This window comes from Pteropus alecto, unplaced genomic scaffold, assembly GCF_000325575.1.
Source record: "Pteropus alecto unplaced genomic scaffold, ASM32557v1 scaffold12, whole genome shotgun sequence".
NCBI lineage: Eukaryota > Metazoa > Chordata > Mammalia > Chiroptera > Pteropodidae > Pteropus > Pteropus alecto.
The window spans coordinates 9,025,553-9,041,599 of NW_006432669.1; the positions used below are offsets into that span (position 1 = coordinate 9,025,553).

General features: G+C 34.2%; 1 protein-coding gene and 1 pseudogene across 2 annotated transcripts in view; one reads left to right on the forward strand and one right to left on the reverse strand.

Annotated features, from left to right (window-relative positions):
• The window catches only part of BIRC2 (baculoviral IAP repeat containing 2), a 20,602-nt gene extending 5,213 nt beyond the window's left edge, over positions 1-15,389 (forward strand). Inside the window, exons 4-9 of one of the 2 annotated variants that reach the window (XM_025043774.1) lie at positions 1,840-1,918; positions 2,523-2,571; positions 10,138-10,380; positions 14,168-14,245; positions 14,519-14,560; positions 14,687-15,389. In XM_025043774.1, the coding sequence (XP_024899542.1) occupies positions 1,840-1,918; positions 2,523-2,571; positions 10,138-10,380; positions 14,168-14,245; positions 14,519-14,560; positions 14,687-14,880 (685 nt within the window). In that variant the 3' untranslated portion in view covers positions 14,881-15,389. Of the gene's footprint in view, positions 1-1,839; positions 1,919-2,522; positions 2,572-10,137; positions 10,381-13,990; positions 14,246-14,518; positions 14,561-14,686 lie in introns of both variants that reach the window. The other variant, XM_006907510.3, reaches the window with a different exon arrangement.
• Positions 3,566-3,684, reverse strand: LOC112476229 (annotated as a pseudogene).
• Positions 15,390-16,047: the final 658 nt, after the last annotated feature.

Consider the following 16,047-nt stretch of genomic DNA (forward strand, 5'->3'; position numbering starts at 1 on the left):
ATTTTTAATGACTTAATGTTTGGTTTTATGGGGTTGTGTACATATAATTTGAAATTAATACTGTATGAAAAAGACGAAAACAGCTTTCCATTTCCAGTGTTTGAACTGCTGCATTTTGTCCTTTATAAAGCAAAACAAAATCTTGGCTTACTTCTGTAATTTGTGTTTTGTTTTAAATGGTTAAATAAGGGAAAAAGCTTAGGAGTGCTTTTTTTTGTGAACACTTCTGAAAACAAATTTTAATTGTGAATTGTCTTTAATTTTAGTAAAACCAAAATTGATAATTGTTATCAGTATATTTTAACATATTTCATTTATCAAATATTTGGGTGCCTACTGGATACTATTTTAGATGCTGAGGATATATAACAGTAAATAAGACAAAGAAATCCAAAAATCCCTGTCCCCGTGGACTTTATTGGCGGAAGGGGCAGTCAGGGTTTATTATACTTCCTGTCTTTAATCATTATTACTATAAATCAGTCCCAGAAAAAAAAATTTTTTTAACTATAAAGATCAAAACACAATGACAACTAGCTAGCTGTGTTATTTGGGTGATAAACTTGTCTTGAGCATGTTTATAGGATCTTTACTAAATTCTACCCATTCACCAGTTGAGGTATATTTGGGTTGTTTCTGGTTTGGAGCAATATGCATAAAAGCTGCTCTAAACATTAATAAACATTTGTGGACACATGTTTTTATTTTGGGGAAATGCTTGTAGGTGTTATTGGTGGGTTGTATGGCAAATTTTGTTTTTAACTTTATAGAAACTGCAAAATTGTCTTCTGAAGTGGCTGTACCACTTAAAATGTTAAATTTCTACCTGCAGTGTATGACACCTCCAGGTTTTCAAAATTCTTAACAACACTTGGTATTGTCAGTCTTTTTTTACTTTAGCCATTTTAAGAGATGTGTACATAGTGGTATTTCACTGTGATTTTAAGTAGTTTAATTTTTAATGATGGTAAGCTTCTTATTTGCCATCTATACATCTTTGTGAAGTGTCTATTCAAATCTTTTGCCCATTTTTAAGTTTTCTTTTTTTTTAATATTTGCAAGTTCATAATGTACTCTGGATACAGTCCTTCAGATGTGTTTTGCAGACTTTGAGTCAGTGGCTTATTTTTTCATTTTCTTAACTGTCTTGATGAACAGAAGTTTTTAACTTTGTCAATGTCAGTTTATCATTTCTATCTTTTATAGATTATGCTGTTGGTGTCTTATCTAAGAAATATGTACCTAAACTAAGGACAAAGAAGATTTTCTCCTGTGTTTTCTCCTAGAAGTTATATTATTTTACATTTTACATTTATATATGATTCATTTTTAGTTTATTTTTGTATGGACATAGGTTGAAGTTCATTGTTTTTTGCACATGGATATCTAGTTGTCTAGCACCATAGATTGAAAAACAAAGGAATGAAATGGAAACAGATGTGATGTGAACTTCCTAGTAGTTTGAAAACAAGTATTTGGGAAAACTGTTAAATTATATATAGGTGAAAAGATGTGATTCATTATTTTTTGGAAGAAGGGTTTGTGCTTCAAATATAGAAGAGTGGACACTGGGGAAAGATTAGCAGTTATTATATTGTGAAGATAATATTTTAGGAATACTGAATTATAGTTTCTGAGACTATGTTAAGCCCCAAAGTAAATTGTCTAGAATAGCATTTTTTAAGCCTCAGTTTGTGATCCTTTGTAGGTCTAGACTCTTTTATTGTTGTTATTGTGTTAATGGAATTAAATAGAAAATATCGGAAAGCCACTTTTCTAGAATGATCGGGTTATATTTTTGGTATAAAACAAACAAACAAATTTTCTTTTAATGTTTAGGTGTGAGTTCTTGATACGCATGAAAGGACAGGAGTTTGTTGATGAGATTCAAGCAAGATATCCTTATCTTCTTGAACAGGTAAATAACTTTTTATAATTGGCAATATCAGATTCTCCTAAATAATAATTACAAAAATATCACTAGAAATGATATTTACATCTGTTTTCTTATTATAGTTAGGTTTTGTAAGCATATTAATGACACATTTAATTTTTATTTTTGTAACTACCTTGTTTGTTCAAAGCTTTTTAAAAAAATTACTTTTTGAAAATCACTTGACATGGTACTTACTATACAATTTGTGGTAGAGTTGGAGTAGGGTCTTTAGTGTCCCTCCATCTTTTTCAGAAAAATAAACAAAAAATACGTTGTCAGGAATTTGGAACCTCTGAGGGTGATCTGGCTGAAATATCACTTTCTGAATGGAATGAGAAATCATTAATGCTTTTTTTTTACTTTCCTGAAACTATAGAAATACTTGAATTCAATTTGGAAGTAGATGAAGTGTAAGGAAATTTTTATGATGATTAAGGTATAAAACAAAGCAAAGTGAAGTATTATATAAATTACCTAGTTTTCAAAAGAGTTGTGCAGTACTTAATGGAAACTTATCATAATGTTGCTTTGTTCAGGTTGTTTGAGATTTCTGATTTTACCTATTAATTTTTCTCCTGTTTGATAGCTGTTGTCAACTTCGGACACTCCTAGAGATGAAAATGCTGATCCACCAAGTATGTACGAAAATATATAGAATGGAAATTTTTGTAAGAATGTTAAGAATGAAAAATATGTAACAAAGGATTTCTGAGGTCATAGGAAGAAAAGGTTGGGAAGTTAACTAATAAATGTTATGTGTCTGTTAAGATTAATGACACCATTAGAAGATTCTTGGAATTATACTATTCTTAAAGTGCTGACATTCCAACCAGGGAGACAAAACACATGTAAAAGAAAAACAATGATAACAAATAGTTTAAAGAATACCAATGAAAGGTGCAAATAAGCCCTCCAAGGAGGAAAAGTTGTTTGCTGTAAGCTAGTATATTTGAAAAGTCCCAGTTCACATAGGATTTAAGAATTGGGGCTAGATGTTAGGTACTTGCCAGGTAAATAGTATTATAGTGCAAGGCTAGGAAATATATCTTCTGGTTAGTATTTAATTTTCGCCACATCTGATATTTAGTTAATGTATTAATGTACATATGTTATGGTGTCCAAAATAGTAAAGATAGTAGTCCATTGTTTTCTACACTAATAATGTTTAGGATGGGTTGGTCTGTTCTTGGCACATCACTTCAAAGAGGGATACTGGCAAATTTGTAGCAGAACCAGAAAAAGGTGAATAAGATGTATAAGAATCCTACAAACCATGGCTTAGGAGGGTTGTTGAGAATTTGGTTGGCAGTAGCTACTTGGAAAAGAAAAATAGTTACATGGGTATATGATAACTGTCTCCTGTATAATAGAACTGGAAAAGATAAGACAGTAGTGCTGACTGTTCTTACTTTAAATTTGTAGCAACAGCTTTCTACTGGGCTGTCCTGCATTCCTACTGCAGTTCCCTAATAACAATCACTGTGCTAAACTTCCAAATGACTATTTCACATTTTCTCCATAAGTTTCTTTTTTTTTTTTTTTCTTTTTTTTAGGTGAGGCAAGCCTAGGTTGACCTCACAGATTGCAAGGACCTTGTGAGCTTACAATCCCTTATTTTTTTATTTTTTATGCCTACCGCACCTGGTCTTCCTAGGTGATCTCTCATCCAAGTACTAATGAGGCCCAACCCTGCTTAGCTTCCGAGATCAGACGGGATTGGGCTTGTTGGGGGTAGCATGGCCATAGACTCTCCATAAGTTTCTAACGCTCTCTTTCTTACCTTAGTCTTAGCTCATAACCTTATTTCACTGAGAAAAATAAAAGAATCAAAAGAGAACTACTTAATCTTCTCACCAGCAAAACCACCAGTCTATGTAATGTACTCATATACTCTGCTTTCTGTTCTTTTATGAAGACTGCATTGTCCTTGCCCTTATCTAAGTTCAACTCTTCCACTTGTCCTCTTTCCTCTGAATCTCATCCCCTAGTGTCAACTTAAGAACTTTGCTTTGGCAGTAGTCTACCCTCTCTTACATAATGGATCTTTAAGTCTGTCTTGAATCATTTATTTCAGCATACAAACATACTATTGCCAGTCCTAACAAAACATTTCCATGAACTTATGTTGCCATCTTACGGTTGTCTCATTTCTCTGCTTCCTTTTACAACAAAAAGCCTAGAGAGATTTATCTGTGCATACTTTCTTCTTCATCTTCCATTCTTCTTTTAACTTGTTCTGCTAAAAACTATTCTTGTTTTCGTCAACCAGTGTCACCATAATAAAAAAAAGATTAAAAAAAAAAACTATTCTTGTCAGTCGCCAAGAACCACCATCCTAGCAAATCCACTACTTGACCTGTTATCCGCATTTGAAACAGTTGAGTATTTCATCCTCCCCCCAGCTTTATTGAGATATAATTGACTTACAACATTGCGTAAGTTTAAGATATACACTGGCATAATTTGATACACATTGCAAAATAATTATCATATTAAGGTTAGTTAACACATCCGTCACCTCACACAATTTTTTTTGTGGTGAGAACATTTAAAATTCTTGTAGTAACTTCTAAGTATTCAATTCAGTATTATTATAGTCACTGTGCTGTATGTTAGATCTGCAGAACTTATAACTTATTTCTCTTATAAGGTCCATCCATTTCATCATAGTGGCAGGATTTCCTCCTTATCGGTAAATAATATTCCACTGTATGTATGTGTACATGTAGTCACTTTTTTTTATCCATTCGTCTATTGATGGACTCTTAAAGGTTGTTTCCATGTATTGGCTACTATGAATAATGCTACAGTGAATATTGGGGTGCAGATATCTCTTCAAGATAGTAATTTATTTTCCTTTAGATATTTACACAGAAGTGGTATTGCTGGATCATATGGTTCTATTTTGAATTTTTTGTGCGACCTCAACCCTTTTTTTTTTTTTTTTTTGGTGCCGAAACCTGGGAACAAACCCTTCACACTTTTTTACATAATGGCTGCTCCAATTTACATTCCCACCATCATTGCACAAGGGTACCCTTTATTCCACAGCATTGCCAACACTTATCTCTGGTCTTTTTCTGATAATAGCCATTCTGAAGGTGCGAGATGATATTTCATTGTAGTTTTGATTTGCATTTCCTAGTGATTAGTGATGTTGAGCATCTTTTTATGTACCTATTGGCCATTTGTATATCTTTGGAAAAGTGCCTCTTCAGGTCCTCTGCCTATTTTCTAATTAGGTAGTTTGGTTTTTTTGCTATTGAGTTGTATGAGTTTCTTATATTATTTTTTGATATTAACTCCTTATCTGATACATAGTTTGTAAATATTTTCTTCCATTCTGTAGATTGCCTCTTCAGTTTGTTGATGGTTTCTTTTGCTGTGCTGAAGCTTTTTAATTTGATGTAGTCCAACTTGTTGATTTTTGCATTTGTTGCTGGTGCTTTTGGTGTTATTTCCAAATAATCATAGCCAAGGCCAATGTCAAGGAGCTTTTTCTCTCTCTTTTCTTCTAGGAGTTTTATAGTTTCAGGTTCAAAATCTAAGTCTCTAATCCATTTAGAGTTAATTTTTATGAATGTTATAAGATAGTCTATTTTCATTTTTCTCTATGTGCATATCAGTTTTCCCAGTACCATTTATTGAAAAAACTAATACATGACAAGGGAGCCAAGAATACTCAGTGGGTAAAAGAATTGCTGACAGAATTGCTTCTGGAATTGCAGTCATGTTTGGTTGAAGCTGTTACAAGGCACTCTTGCCGGGTCTGTGGTGGGATCCATGATGGGCTTGTTACCAAGAATTTGGGCTGGTGTGGTCTGGTCCCTTGGTGGATGGGACTACCTCCAGTACAGTTTTTGTTTTTGTTTTTAATCCAGTCAGCCATTCTGTGTCTTTTTATTGGAGAATTTAGTCTGTTTACATTTAAACTAATTATTGATAGTTAAGGACTTACCGTTACAATTTTAATTGTTTTCTGACTTTTTAAAGTTTCTTTGTTCTTTTTTTGCTGTCTTCCTTTCTGATAAATTTTTCTTTGGGTTTACCATGAGACTTACATAAAATATCTTAAAATTATAACAGTTTATTTTAAGCTAATAACAGTTTACCTCGATCATATAGAATAATTACATTTTCACTTCTCTTTACTCCACATTTTACAATATGGATGTTATATGTTATAACTTTTCATATTTATGCATTAGCAAATTATTGTAGCTATAGTTATTGTTGTCTTTTAATATTTGTACTAGAGATAAAAGTGATTTACACAGCATTGTTACAGCATAGGGTGTTCTTATTTTGACTGTATTTACCTTTATCAGTAAGTTTTACACTTTTATATGTTTCATGCTGTTACTTAGCATCCCTTCATTTCAACTTGAAAAAATCTCTATCAATTTTTGTAAAGCAAGTCTAGTATTGATGGACTCCCTGAACTTTTGTCTATCTGGAATGTCTTTATTTCTCTTTCACTTCTGAAGGACAGTTTTGCAAGTATTCTTGGCAGTTTTTGTCTTTTAGCACTTTGACATATCAAGTCAGTCTCTTCTGTCCTGTAGGTTTTCTGCAGAGAAATCTGATGATAGCCTTAGGGGGTTCCCTATTTGTGACAAGTTGTTTTTCTCTTGCTTCTTTCAAACTTCTTTCTTTATCTTTGACTATTAACATTTTAATTATGTGCCTTGGAGTAATCCTGGGATTGATCTTGCTTGGGGTATTTTGAGCTTATTGTTCCTAGATATCTATGATTTAGGAAGTTTTCCTTCTTTTTTAAAAAATTATTATTTCTTTACTTTCTACCCCTTTCACACTCTCTTCTTTTAGGGCTCCCATGATGTGAGTGTTCATTTATTTGATAGTGTTTTATCATCGCATAGGCTTTCTTCATTCTTTTCATTCTCTTTTCTTTTTGTTACTATAACTGGCTAATTTTAAATGCTCTGCGTTTGAGTTCTCTGATTCTTTCTTCTGCATGACCAAGTCTGTTACTGAATCTTTCTATCGAATTTTTCAGTTCCGTCATTGTATTCTTCAAGCTCCAGGATTTCTGTTTGGTTCTTTTTTATGGTTTCTATTTCTTTATTAAACTTATAATTTTGTTCATGTGTTTTCCTCATTTTGTTTAGTTATCGTTCTTTTGAATTTCATTGAGTTTCTTTAAGATGATTATTTTTGTTGTCAGGCAAATCAGTTGTCAGACAAATCATAGCTCTCCATTTCTTGAGTTGGTTACTAGAACATTATTAGTTTATTTTGGCGGGTCATACTTGCCTGATTTGCATGATACATGTTGCCTTGCCTTGCTGTCTCTGCATGTGAAGGAGCATGCATCTCTTCTATTCTTTACAGACTGGTTTTGGCAGGTAAAGCTCTTCTTCTGTAGGGTCCCCTGGCTAACAGAATTACTTCTGGAATTGCAGTCATGCTTGTTTGAAGCTGTTACAAGGCGCTATTGCTGGGTCTGTGGTGGGATGCATGGTGGGCTTATTACCAAGAGTTTGGGCTGGTGTGGATCATATCTGGTCCCTTGGTGGATGGGACTACCTCCAGTACATTGTTCAGTAGGCTATTATTGGGACAGTGGTCTGCTTCAGTGTCCACAGTTGGGTTCCAGACGGTGGGCCTATTGCCAGATATGCAGATGAATGTGGTTCCCTCCAGGTCCCTGGGAGGGCTCCTGTCTAGACACTGGATTTGTCCCTTGATGGGCAGGATGGGCTCTGGACCATGGCTGAGAGGGGCTGGAACCGATCCTCAGAGCTGTTTCAGGTTCTGTAGCCAAGACTGAGGTCTTGTAGACCTAGCTCTGGAATCATGGATGGGCATGGCTCCTATGAGGTCCCTCAGTGGATTGGAATGCTCCCTAACTGTGGTTAGGAAGACTGAAGTTGTTTTAGGATCTCCTGAGGTACAAACAAAAGTGTCTCCCACCAGGTCCCTGGCTAGCAGTACTGCTGTGGACTGGGGCTGAGAGAGACTGGAGTCAAGTATAGGACTATTTTAGGACCTCTGGGTGCTATTGGGAGTGTCACTTGTTGGGTCCCTGTGCCAGCAGGACTGTGGACTGCAGCTGGGATGGGTTGGAGCAGTCTGGTGGGTTTACCTCCGGTGGCTCCTGGACCATGGCTGGATCCAGTTCATAGGCAACTTTAATGTCCACAGCCAGTACTGAGGTCTGTATGCCTTTTACCCAAAGCAGGGTGGACCCGGCTCCTCTCCATTCTTTTGCTGTGTAGTGTTGGTGACAAGAATAAGTTAAATGGGATTATAGCCAAGACCTGAAGGGTATGAAGTTGTTTCTGAGTCTGTAGGCAGGACCATGGTCAGTGAGTCAGCTGCTCAGTTACTGGCCTGTCTTAAGACAGCTCTCCTTGGTCTTGGATTGCATTGAGGTTTCATATCTTCTGGCTGGATCTCAAAGCTCCCACAAAGGCACTTTGTCCGTGGATGGATTCCAAATTGTTTTTAATGGGGTATATGAACAGGAAAGATCTTATTTGGCAGTCTTGCTGACGTCATTCTCCTTCATTTCTTCTTAAGACATCTTGGCTTCCCAGACACTACACTCTTGGTTTTTCCCTATTTCCCTGGTTGATTATGAATAGTCTCATTTGGTGACTACTCCTTTTTCAGACCTCTAAATGCTGTAATACCTCTCAGTGCTCAGCCCAGGTTTATTTCTCCATTTTCTGAAATCCAGGTTGGCTTGTCCAACTAACTACCTGTTTAAGTTTCTGCTTGGTTATAACGGTTATGTCAGAGTTCATATGACCAAAGCAAACATTTTCTCCCTGTCCTTTAGCCCTCAGATGCTCCTTCTCTGGTCTTCCCCATCTCAGTTAATGGTACCCACTTGCAAATGTCAAAAGTTGACTCAAGTTAGGCATTATTCCTGATTCCTCTCTTTACTTCGTATATTTAATCTATCGGAAGGCCTTTCATCTCTATAATATGCCCCAAATCTTACCATTTTTCTCCTTTTCCACTTCTACCAACCTAATCCAACCTGCTGTCACCTTATGTTATAGTATTCTAACAGGTCTCCCGGATTCTATTTTAATTTATTAAAGTTTATTACCAAGCTGCCAGAATCATCTTATGAAAAAGAAGTCAGATTTTATTAGTCGCCTGCTTAAAACCCTTTTAGAATAGTCTGGCAAACTTAGAATAAAATATAAACTTCTCTCAAGGCTCTGTATGATGTGTGCATCACCTTCCTCTCTCACTTTTCCTGAATATATCAAGCTTTACTGTTGACTTAAGGTTTTACACTTGCTGTTTTCTTTGCCTGAAAGACTTCTTTTAGATATTCTCATAGCTCACTCCTTTTTATCACTCAAGTATTTGTTCTAGTATCATTTCTTAAGATAGGGTTCCCACATACATTTGAGCAAGGGAGCATAGTACATACACTTTGTAGCCATTGCATATTTATATGTTTATTATATCAGTTTTCCAGCAGATGGCAGTAAATTGTTTTAAAGAATGATGTCTTTTTGTAATTTTCACAGAGTACTATATTGGCTATCATTGACCCTCTTACCAGAAAATGCTTCCATGATCACCCTATCTAAATTGTCTTCTTGCCTCTTAGTTTGTTTTAAACACCTTATACTTGAGAGCATCTGTCACAATCTGAAATCATATTATTTTGTTTACTTCTTTAACCATATATATATATTTTTGTGAACCAGTCTTCTATTTTACTGTACTTCCTGTCTCTGTTACTCTTGCTGCTTCATCTTTCATTTCTTTAGATTCTGTTCATCTTCAAGTCAAAGCTCTAATGCCACCTTTTCCATAAAGTCTTTGTTGATTTCCCCCACTTTCCTGGCTTAAGTAAGTTAATTTCATACTTGTAAATTGTGTAGCATATTGGTTTCTAAAATAACTTTACATCAGAATCATTTAAAAGATACAGATTCCTAAGCCCCATCCCTACTATTTCATTAAGCAGCTCTGGAATATAGCTTGGGAAGTGGTATCTTAAAATAGTACAGCATATTATTTAACCCCAGTTTGATCCTGATCAAGTTCAAACTTTTGTTGGGATTATAGGTAGTTGGTGCATCTCGCTCATCTCCCTTACCAGGATACATAAGCAGCATGAGAGTAAAGACTATGTCATAGTCATTATTTTTCCACATGTTTTTATATTTGTGGAATTTAACATTGTTAAATGTGTTTTCAACTAGTTGTTCATTTTGGACCTGGAGAAAGTTCTTCAGAAGATGCAGTCATGATGAATACACCTGTGGTTAAAGCTGCTTTGGAAATGGGCTTTAGCAGAAGCCTGGTAAAACAGACAGTTCAGAGTAAAATCCTAACAACTGGAGAGAATTACAAAACAGTTAATGATATTGTGTCAGCACTTCTTAATGCTGAAGATGAAAAAAGACAAGAGGAGAAGGAGAGACAAACTGAAGAAATGGCATCAGGTATTTGGGAATGTTAGTCAAGTGCATTATTTCTCAGTGAGGCTCATAGGACTGTCTTATATGTTGCAGGACAGTTAGCATCCTTGTCTGTTTACTAACTCCTGGTAGTTCCCAGTCATTTCCAAACTGCACATGCCCTTCTTCACTGTGGGCAGTGGACCACCCTACTTGAGAACCACTGACTATAGCTTTTTTCTATATGTTTCTTTTCCAGTAATGTTCTCTGATATATGTTAATCAGAAGATTTTAGCATAACCCTTTTTTTGAGCTATATTTATTCTTTAAGACAAATTTAAGTTATGAAAAAGCAAGATTTTAAAGTCGAATGCAGGTCTTATTTCTCTTGAAGTTTTTTCAAATCATATTCCTAATATGGCATTTGACTCTCTAATCCTTGTAAGTGATCCTGAAACAAAAAATAGAACTGATGATGAAATCCTAGGGCTTGATAAAAAGCCCCTGTCTAACCTAAGGATAGGAAACTGATTTTGGTTTTCATCTAGATTGTTAAGTCTCAGATTTCCCAAAACAAGTCTTTTGAATAATCATTCCTTCGACAAGTATTTATTGAGCATGAACACTTGTGCCAAATACTATGCTAATCATGGTGCTTGCTCTCAGCTTATAGACTAGCTGTGGAGACTAGTATGTGAAAGATAAGAGATAAAGAGCCGGCAGAGGTTAAGGTTGCATATACAGTGTAAATTGGGGTATTTGAATTGGGAGACACTTTTTCTGTTTAAGCTTATAAGTATTAATAGGATTGGTTTAAGGGAACCTTACTGTGTGGCCATGTAGCAGAATGTTTAAAACCTGACTCTAAACTGAGACAGATTTGTCTTTAAATCCTGGCTCTCTCAGTTACCAGGTTGGCAATTTATTTAACCAGACTTCAGCTTTCTCATCTTTAAAATGGGGATAATCATAATAGTGCAAATCGTGTGGAATTAAATGAGATGTTTCAAATAAAACAGTTTAGTACAGTGCCTAGCACATCAAAAATTTTTGCTAAATAGATTGATTTGGGAAGTGGGAGGGGCTTAGTGAAAGGCCTGAGCAGAGTGAAAACTTTTAAGGGTGGTTAAGCAGTAATAAAACACAGGTTAAATGAACTCACTGTAATCTAGTTACCAATGTTTTGTTACTGTCTCTTCGTGAGGCTCAGAGAATAATCTCGAATTATGGATTTGGAATTATGGATTTCTCAATAGACAAGATCAAAGAAGGAATAGGGAAGAGTTTGGGGTGCTAATAAAAGATCATTGAAATGCCTGACTGAATTGGTTTTAGAATCTAGATGAAAACCAAAACCAAAATTGGCGTATCTAGACTAGAACTGGAAGTAAACGAAGCTGGGAGACAGCTCTAATAGTGGAATTGGGAATGACATATTAATATTTAAAAAGGTAGATAACAAATTTGAGGTCAGTTATTAAGGTGAAAGGATAAGTTATGATCAGAGAAGGGAATTTCATAGTTTTGAGTTGAGCATTTCACTTCTAGAAAGAAGTAAAAGGGGAGAGAAAATAGACTTCACTTTTCACAACTTAGTTCTCATTAAACTTATAAATGTAAAGTTTTGTTTGTTTGTTTTTTTTAAGGCCAAAAACAGGCAGTTAAATATAATGGAGATTGGGACGACCAAAAGAAGGAAGTTTCTGAAAAATACCTCGGGAATCCATGCCTATGTTCCATAAATATAGGAAATTTAATGGATTCGATGTGATTTGAGATTAAAGGAGAAAACATTTGCTTTTAAAAAAAGATTAGGCTTGATTCATATGCAGTTTGTTTTTTTAATTGGTATAAACCTAGCCATTAATAATAATAATACCAATAATATTAGTACCAAAATAATATTGGTAGTTGTGTACCAGATATTATGCCAAATACTTATTTAATCCTCACAACGAGAGGTACTATTATCTCTTTTGAGAGAGGTACTATTATCTTTTGAGAGAGGTACTATTATCTCTATTTTATAGATGAGGGAACTAAGGTATCTGGAGGTTAGGCACACAGCTAGTAAGTGGCTAGGCCCGCACAGGAATCTCTATCTGTCCTGACTTTATAGCTTAGACTCTAACACTGCAGTACAGTAGTTCCTTCTTATCCATAGGGTATGCATTCCAAGAACCCCAGTGGATGCCTGAAACTGCAGGTAGTGCTGAACCCATATTTACTATGTTTTTTCCTGTACATTAATACCTATGTTAAAATTTAATTTATAAATTAGGCACAGTAAGATTAATAACATTAAATAATAAAACTATAATAATATACTATAATAAAAGTTATGTGAATGGCTTTGGGGCCATTATTAAGTAAAATAAAGGTTACTTGAACACAGCATTACAATTCTGTGACAATTGATCTGCTAACTTAGTGACTAATGTGTGGATAGCATATATAGCATATATACACTGGACAAAGGGATGATTCACATCACAGCTGCAACAGAGTGAGATTTCATCCCCCCACTCAGGATGGTGCTCAATTTAAAACTTATGAATTGTTTATTCCTGGAATTTTTCATTTACTATTTTCAGACTGTGGGTAACTGAAACAGTGGAAAGTGAAACCCCAGTTAAGGGAGGATTACTGTACTGCTTCATAAGCATGGAGTTGAAAAGAACACTAGGAGACCTGGTTCTTCAACTTATGGTTCCTGTGACCTTGAACAGGTTACTCATTCTTTTTTGAGTCTTTTTCTCCCTATTTGAAAATGAGAAGCAGTCATACCTACCTTGTTTAATTGACAGGAACTTTATATCAAATAAGACAGTTTACATAAGAAGTGCTTATAAAAGTAAAGTGATATGTATCTTTTTGAATTAGGTTTTCATTCTCTTCGAATGAATATCCAGAAATGGAATTGCCGGGTTGAATGGTACATCTATTTTAAGATTTTTGAAGACTCTCCATTCTGTTTTCCATAGGGGCTATACCAGTTCGAAGTCCCACAAACAGTGCACAAGGATTCCCTTTTCTCTACATCCTCACCAACACATGTTCTTTGTTGACTTGTTGATAATAGTCATTTTGATAGGTGTGAGGTGGTATGTCATTGTGGTTTTGATTTGCATTTCCCTGATTAGTGATGTTGAACATCTTTTCTACGTCGGTTGGCCATTTACATGTCCTCTTTGGAGAAATGTTTTCTGCCCATTTATACCTCCTATTGTAAGGTATAAAAATGTTGAATCACTATATTGTACAGCTGAAACTAATCTAACCAATATAAGATTTTATAGCAATTATACTTAAGAAAAAATTTTTTAAGTAAAGTGACATAATGCAAATAGAAGTTAGTATTCCATGGGAGGAAAGTACAGAGGTGGGAAGTTTTTACTGTCTTCTAACATTCTCTGCTTGCTTTCAACACAATAAAGAAAAAGCAAGATTCTAAACATGTAAATATATTAACTATAAAAAGACAATAAACAGATCCTACCTGTATACTATATAATATACCTTTGCTAAGTCTTCTGGAAGTTTTCCAAATGACAGACATTAATGTGCAAACAAGTAATTTTGTCCCTCTTTTTAGTAGGAGTACTTTAAAATCTAATGGATTTTTTTTCTTTCTTTTTTTTTTTTTAAATGAAGATGATTTGTCATTAATTCGGAAGAATAGAATGGCTCTCTTTCAGCAATTGACATGTGTGCTTCCTATTCTGGATAATCTTTTAAAGGCCAATATAATTAATAAACAGGAACATGATATAATTAAACAGAAAACACAGATACCTTTACAAGCAAGAGAACTTATTGATACTGTTTTAGTTAAAGGAAATGCTGCAGCCAACATCTTCAAAAACTGTCTAAAAGAAATCGACTCTGCATTATATAAGAACTTATTTGGTGAGTTTTTTGGTAAAAATTTTTTAGAAATCCTTGGGATTATGTTCATCTTTGTATTTGACAAACAGTAAATCTAATTAGCAAACTATAGTCTATAATTTAACATGTTCTAAAAAACTTTGATTGCCCAAGTAGTATGGCTAAATATTTTCTGATAATATATACCTAGAATCTTTGTTGTTCAATAAATAGTAGATAAAACAAAATAGATAGTGGGTTAAGCAGAGTTGTATTTGGTAAAGTGATGCTTTTTGTATGTTTATCTTTCCTCAGTGGAAAAGAATATGAAGTATATTCCAACAGAAGATGTTTCAGGTAAAACAAAAAGACTTAAGACCAATGTGAAATTATTATTTAATTATTAATTTTAAAAATCTATTATTTTTTTTAATGGGAGGTAAAGTAGGAACAGTTTCACTAAAGTTTTGTTGTTGTTACTAGGTTTGTCACTAGAAGAACAATTGAGGAGATTGCAAGAAGAAAGAACTTGTAAAGTGTGTATGGACAAAGAAGTTTCTATTGTATTCATTCCTTGTGGTCATCTGGTAGTATGCCAGGAATGTGCCCCTTCTCTAAGAAAATGCCCTATTTGCAGGGGTATAATTAAGGGTACTGTCCGTACATTTCTCTCATAAAAAAATAGTTTATATGTTAGCCTTTATGTAAAAAACTTTAAAATATTGTTGAACATTTGACGCCATCTAAAGTAAAAAAGGAGCTATTGGTTCTTTAATTAGTAACATATGTGTTCTACCCTGCTTTGGTACTAGTAATGTTGTTTCAAAAAGTTGTATTGTATATTGTATTTAATCTTAATCTCTGTTTATATGAAAGGGAAGATTTATGTTTGATGGGCTATTTTGTGCACATGTGTGAACATAGAAATTAAAGAAGTAGTCTCAGTGCTATTATGTATAATTTCAGGAGTGACTGAATTTGGTATTCTTTCTGAAAGCTTTGAGTACTACATTATAGTATAGTTTAAAAACTGGAAACTAGGAACTCTGGAGTTTATCAGTTATGGTGTTAGATTTTCTTTGGTGATTTTCACTTGTGTAGTAAAATAAGACTTTTCCTTTAACTGGTAAATAAGCTTTTCTCTGATTTGTGAGAAACATCTTAATAAAGTTCTTTAAAAAGACTACATCATCAATTTTTTTTTCTTGATTTAAAAAATAATTTTAATATGTTTTTATAGGGTTATAAGGATTAAATGAGATAACATACATAAAGCATAGTACCTGTCACATCGTAAGCATTCAAATGCTAGCTGTTAGATAAAAATTAGACTATTGAAACAAATTACTAAGATTTTTAATGAAAATTATTGGGGTAACATTCGTTAATGAAATCAAATAAGTTTCAAGTGTACACTTCAATAATACGTCATATGTATGTTCCATTGTCTTTTTACCACCCAAAGTTAAATGTTTTTTAATAGTAACATGAGAATTCTTTTAAATAACATTTGTCTAATGCTTTGTATATTACAGATGTAATTTGAATTTAAAATTCATATCAAAAAACTCATAAATAAAGCTAGGTAAATCTGCAGTGGATTTTCAAAAAATAGTATAATTGCTTTTTTGCATAGGTGTTGATGGGATGAAGAGGTGGAATACAGGCAATAGTAAGTATCTCCTTTTGGAACTCAATCTTAGTTTGACTTTTCATAGATCTGGGTCTTTGGCAGACTTCTGAGACCAAGTGGAAAGCAGGTCTGATATTAAAAACTCCATTTGTCTTCTCACCCCACAACTTCGTTAGATCCTTTTAAATAGAAAATACACTAGGAAGAGTAA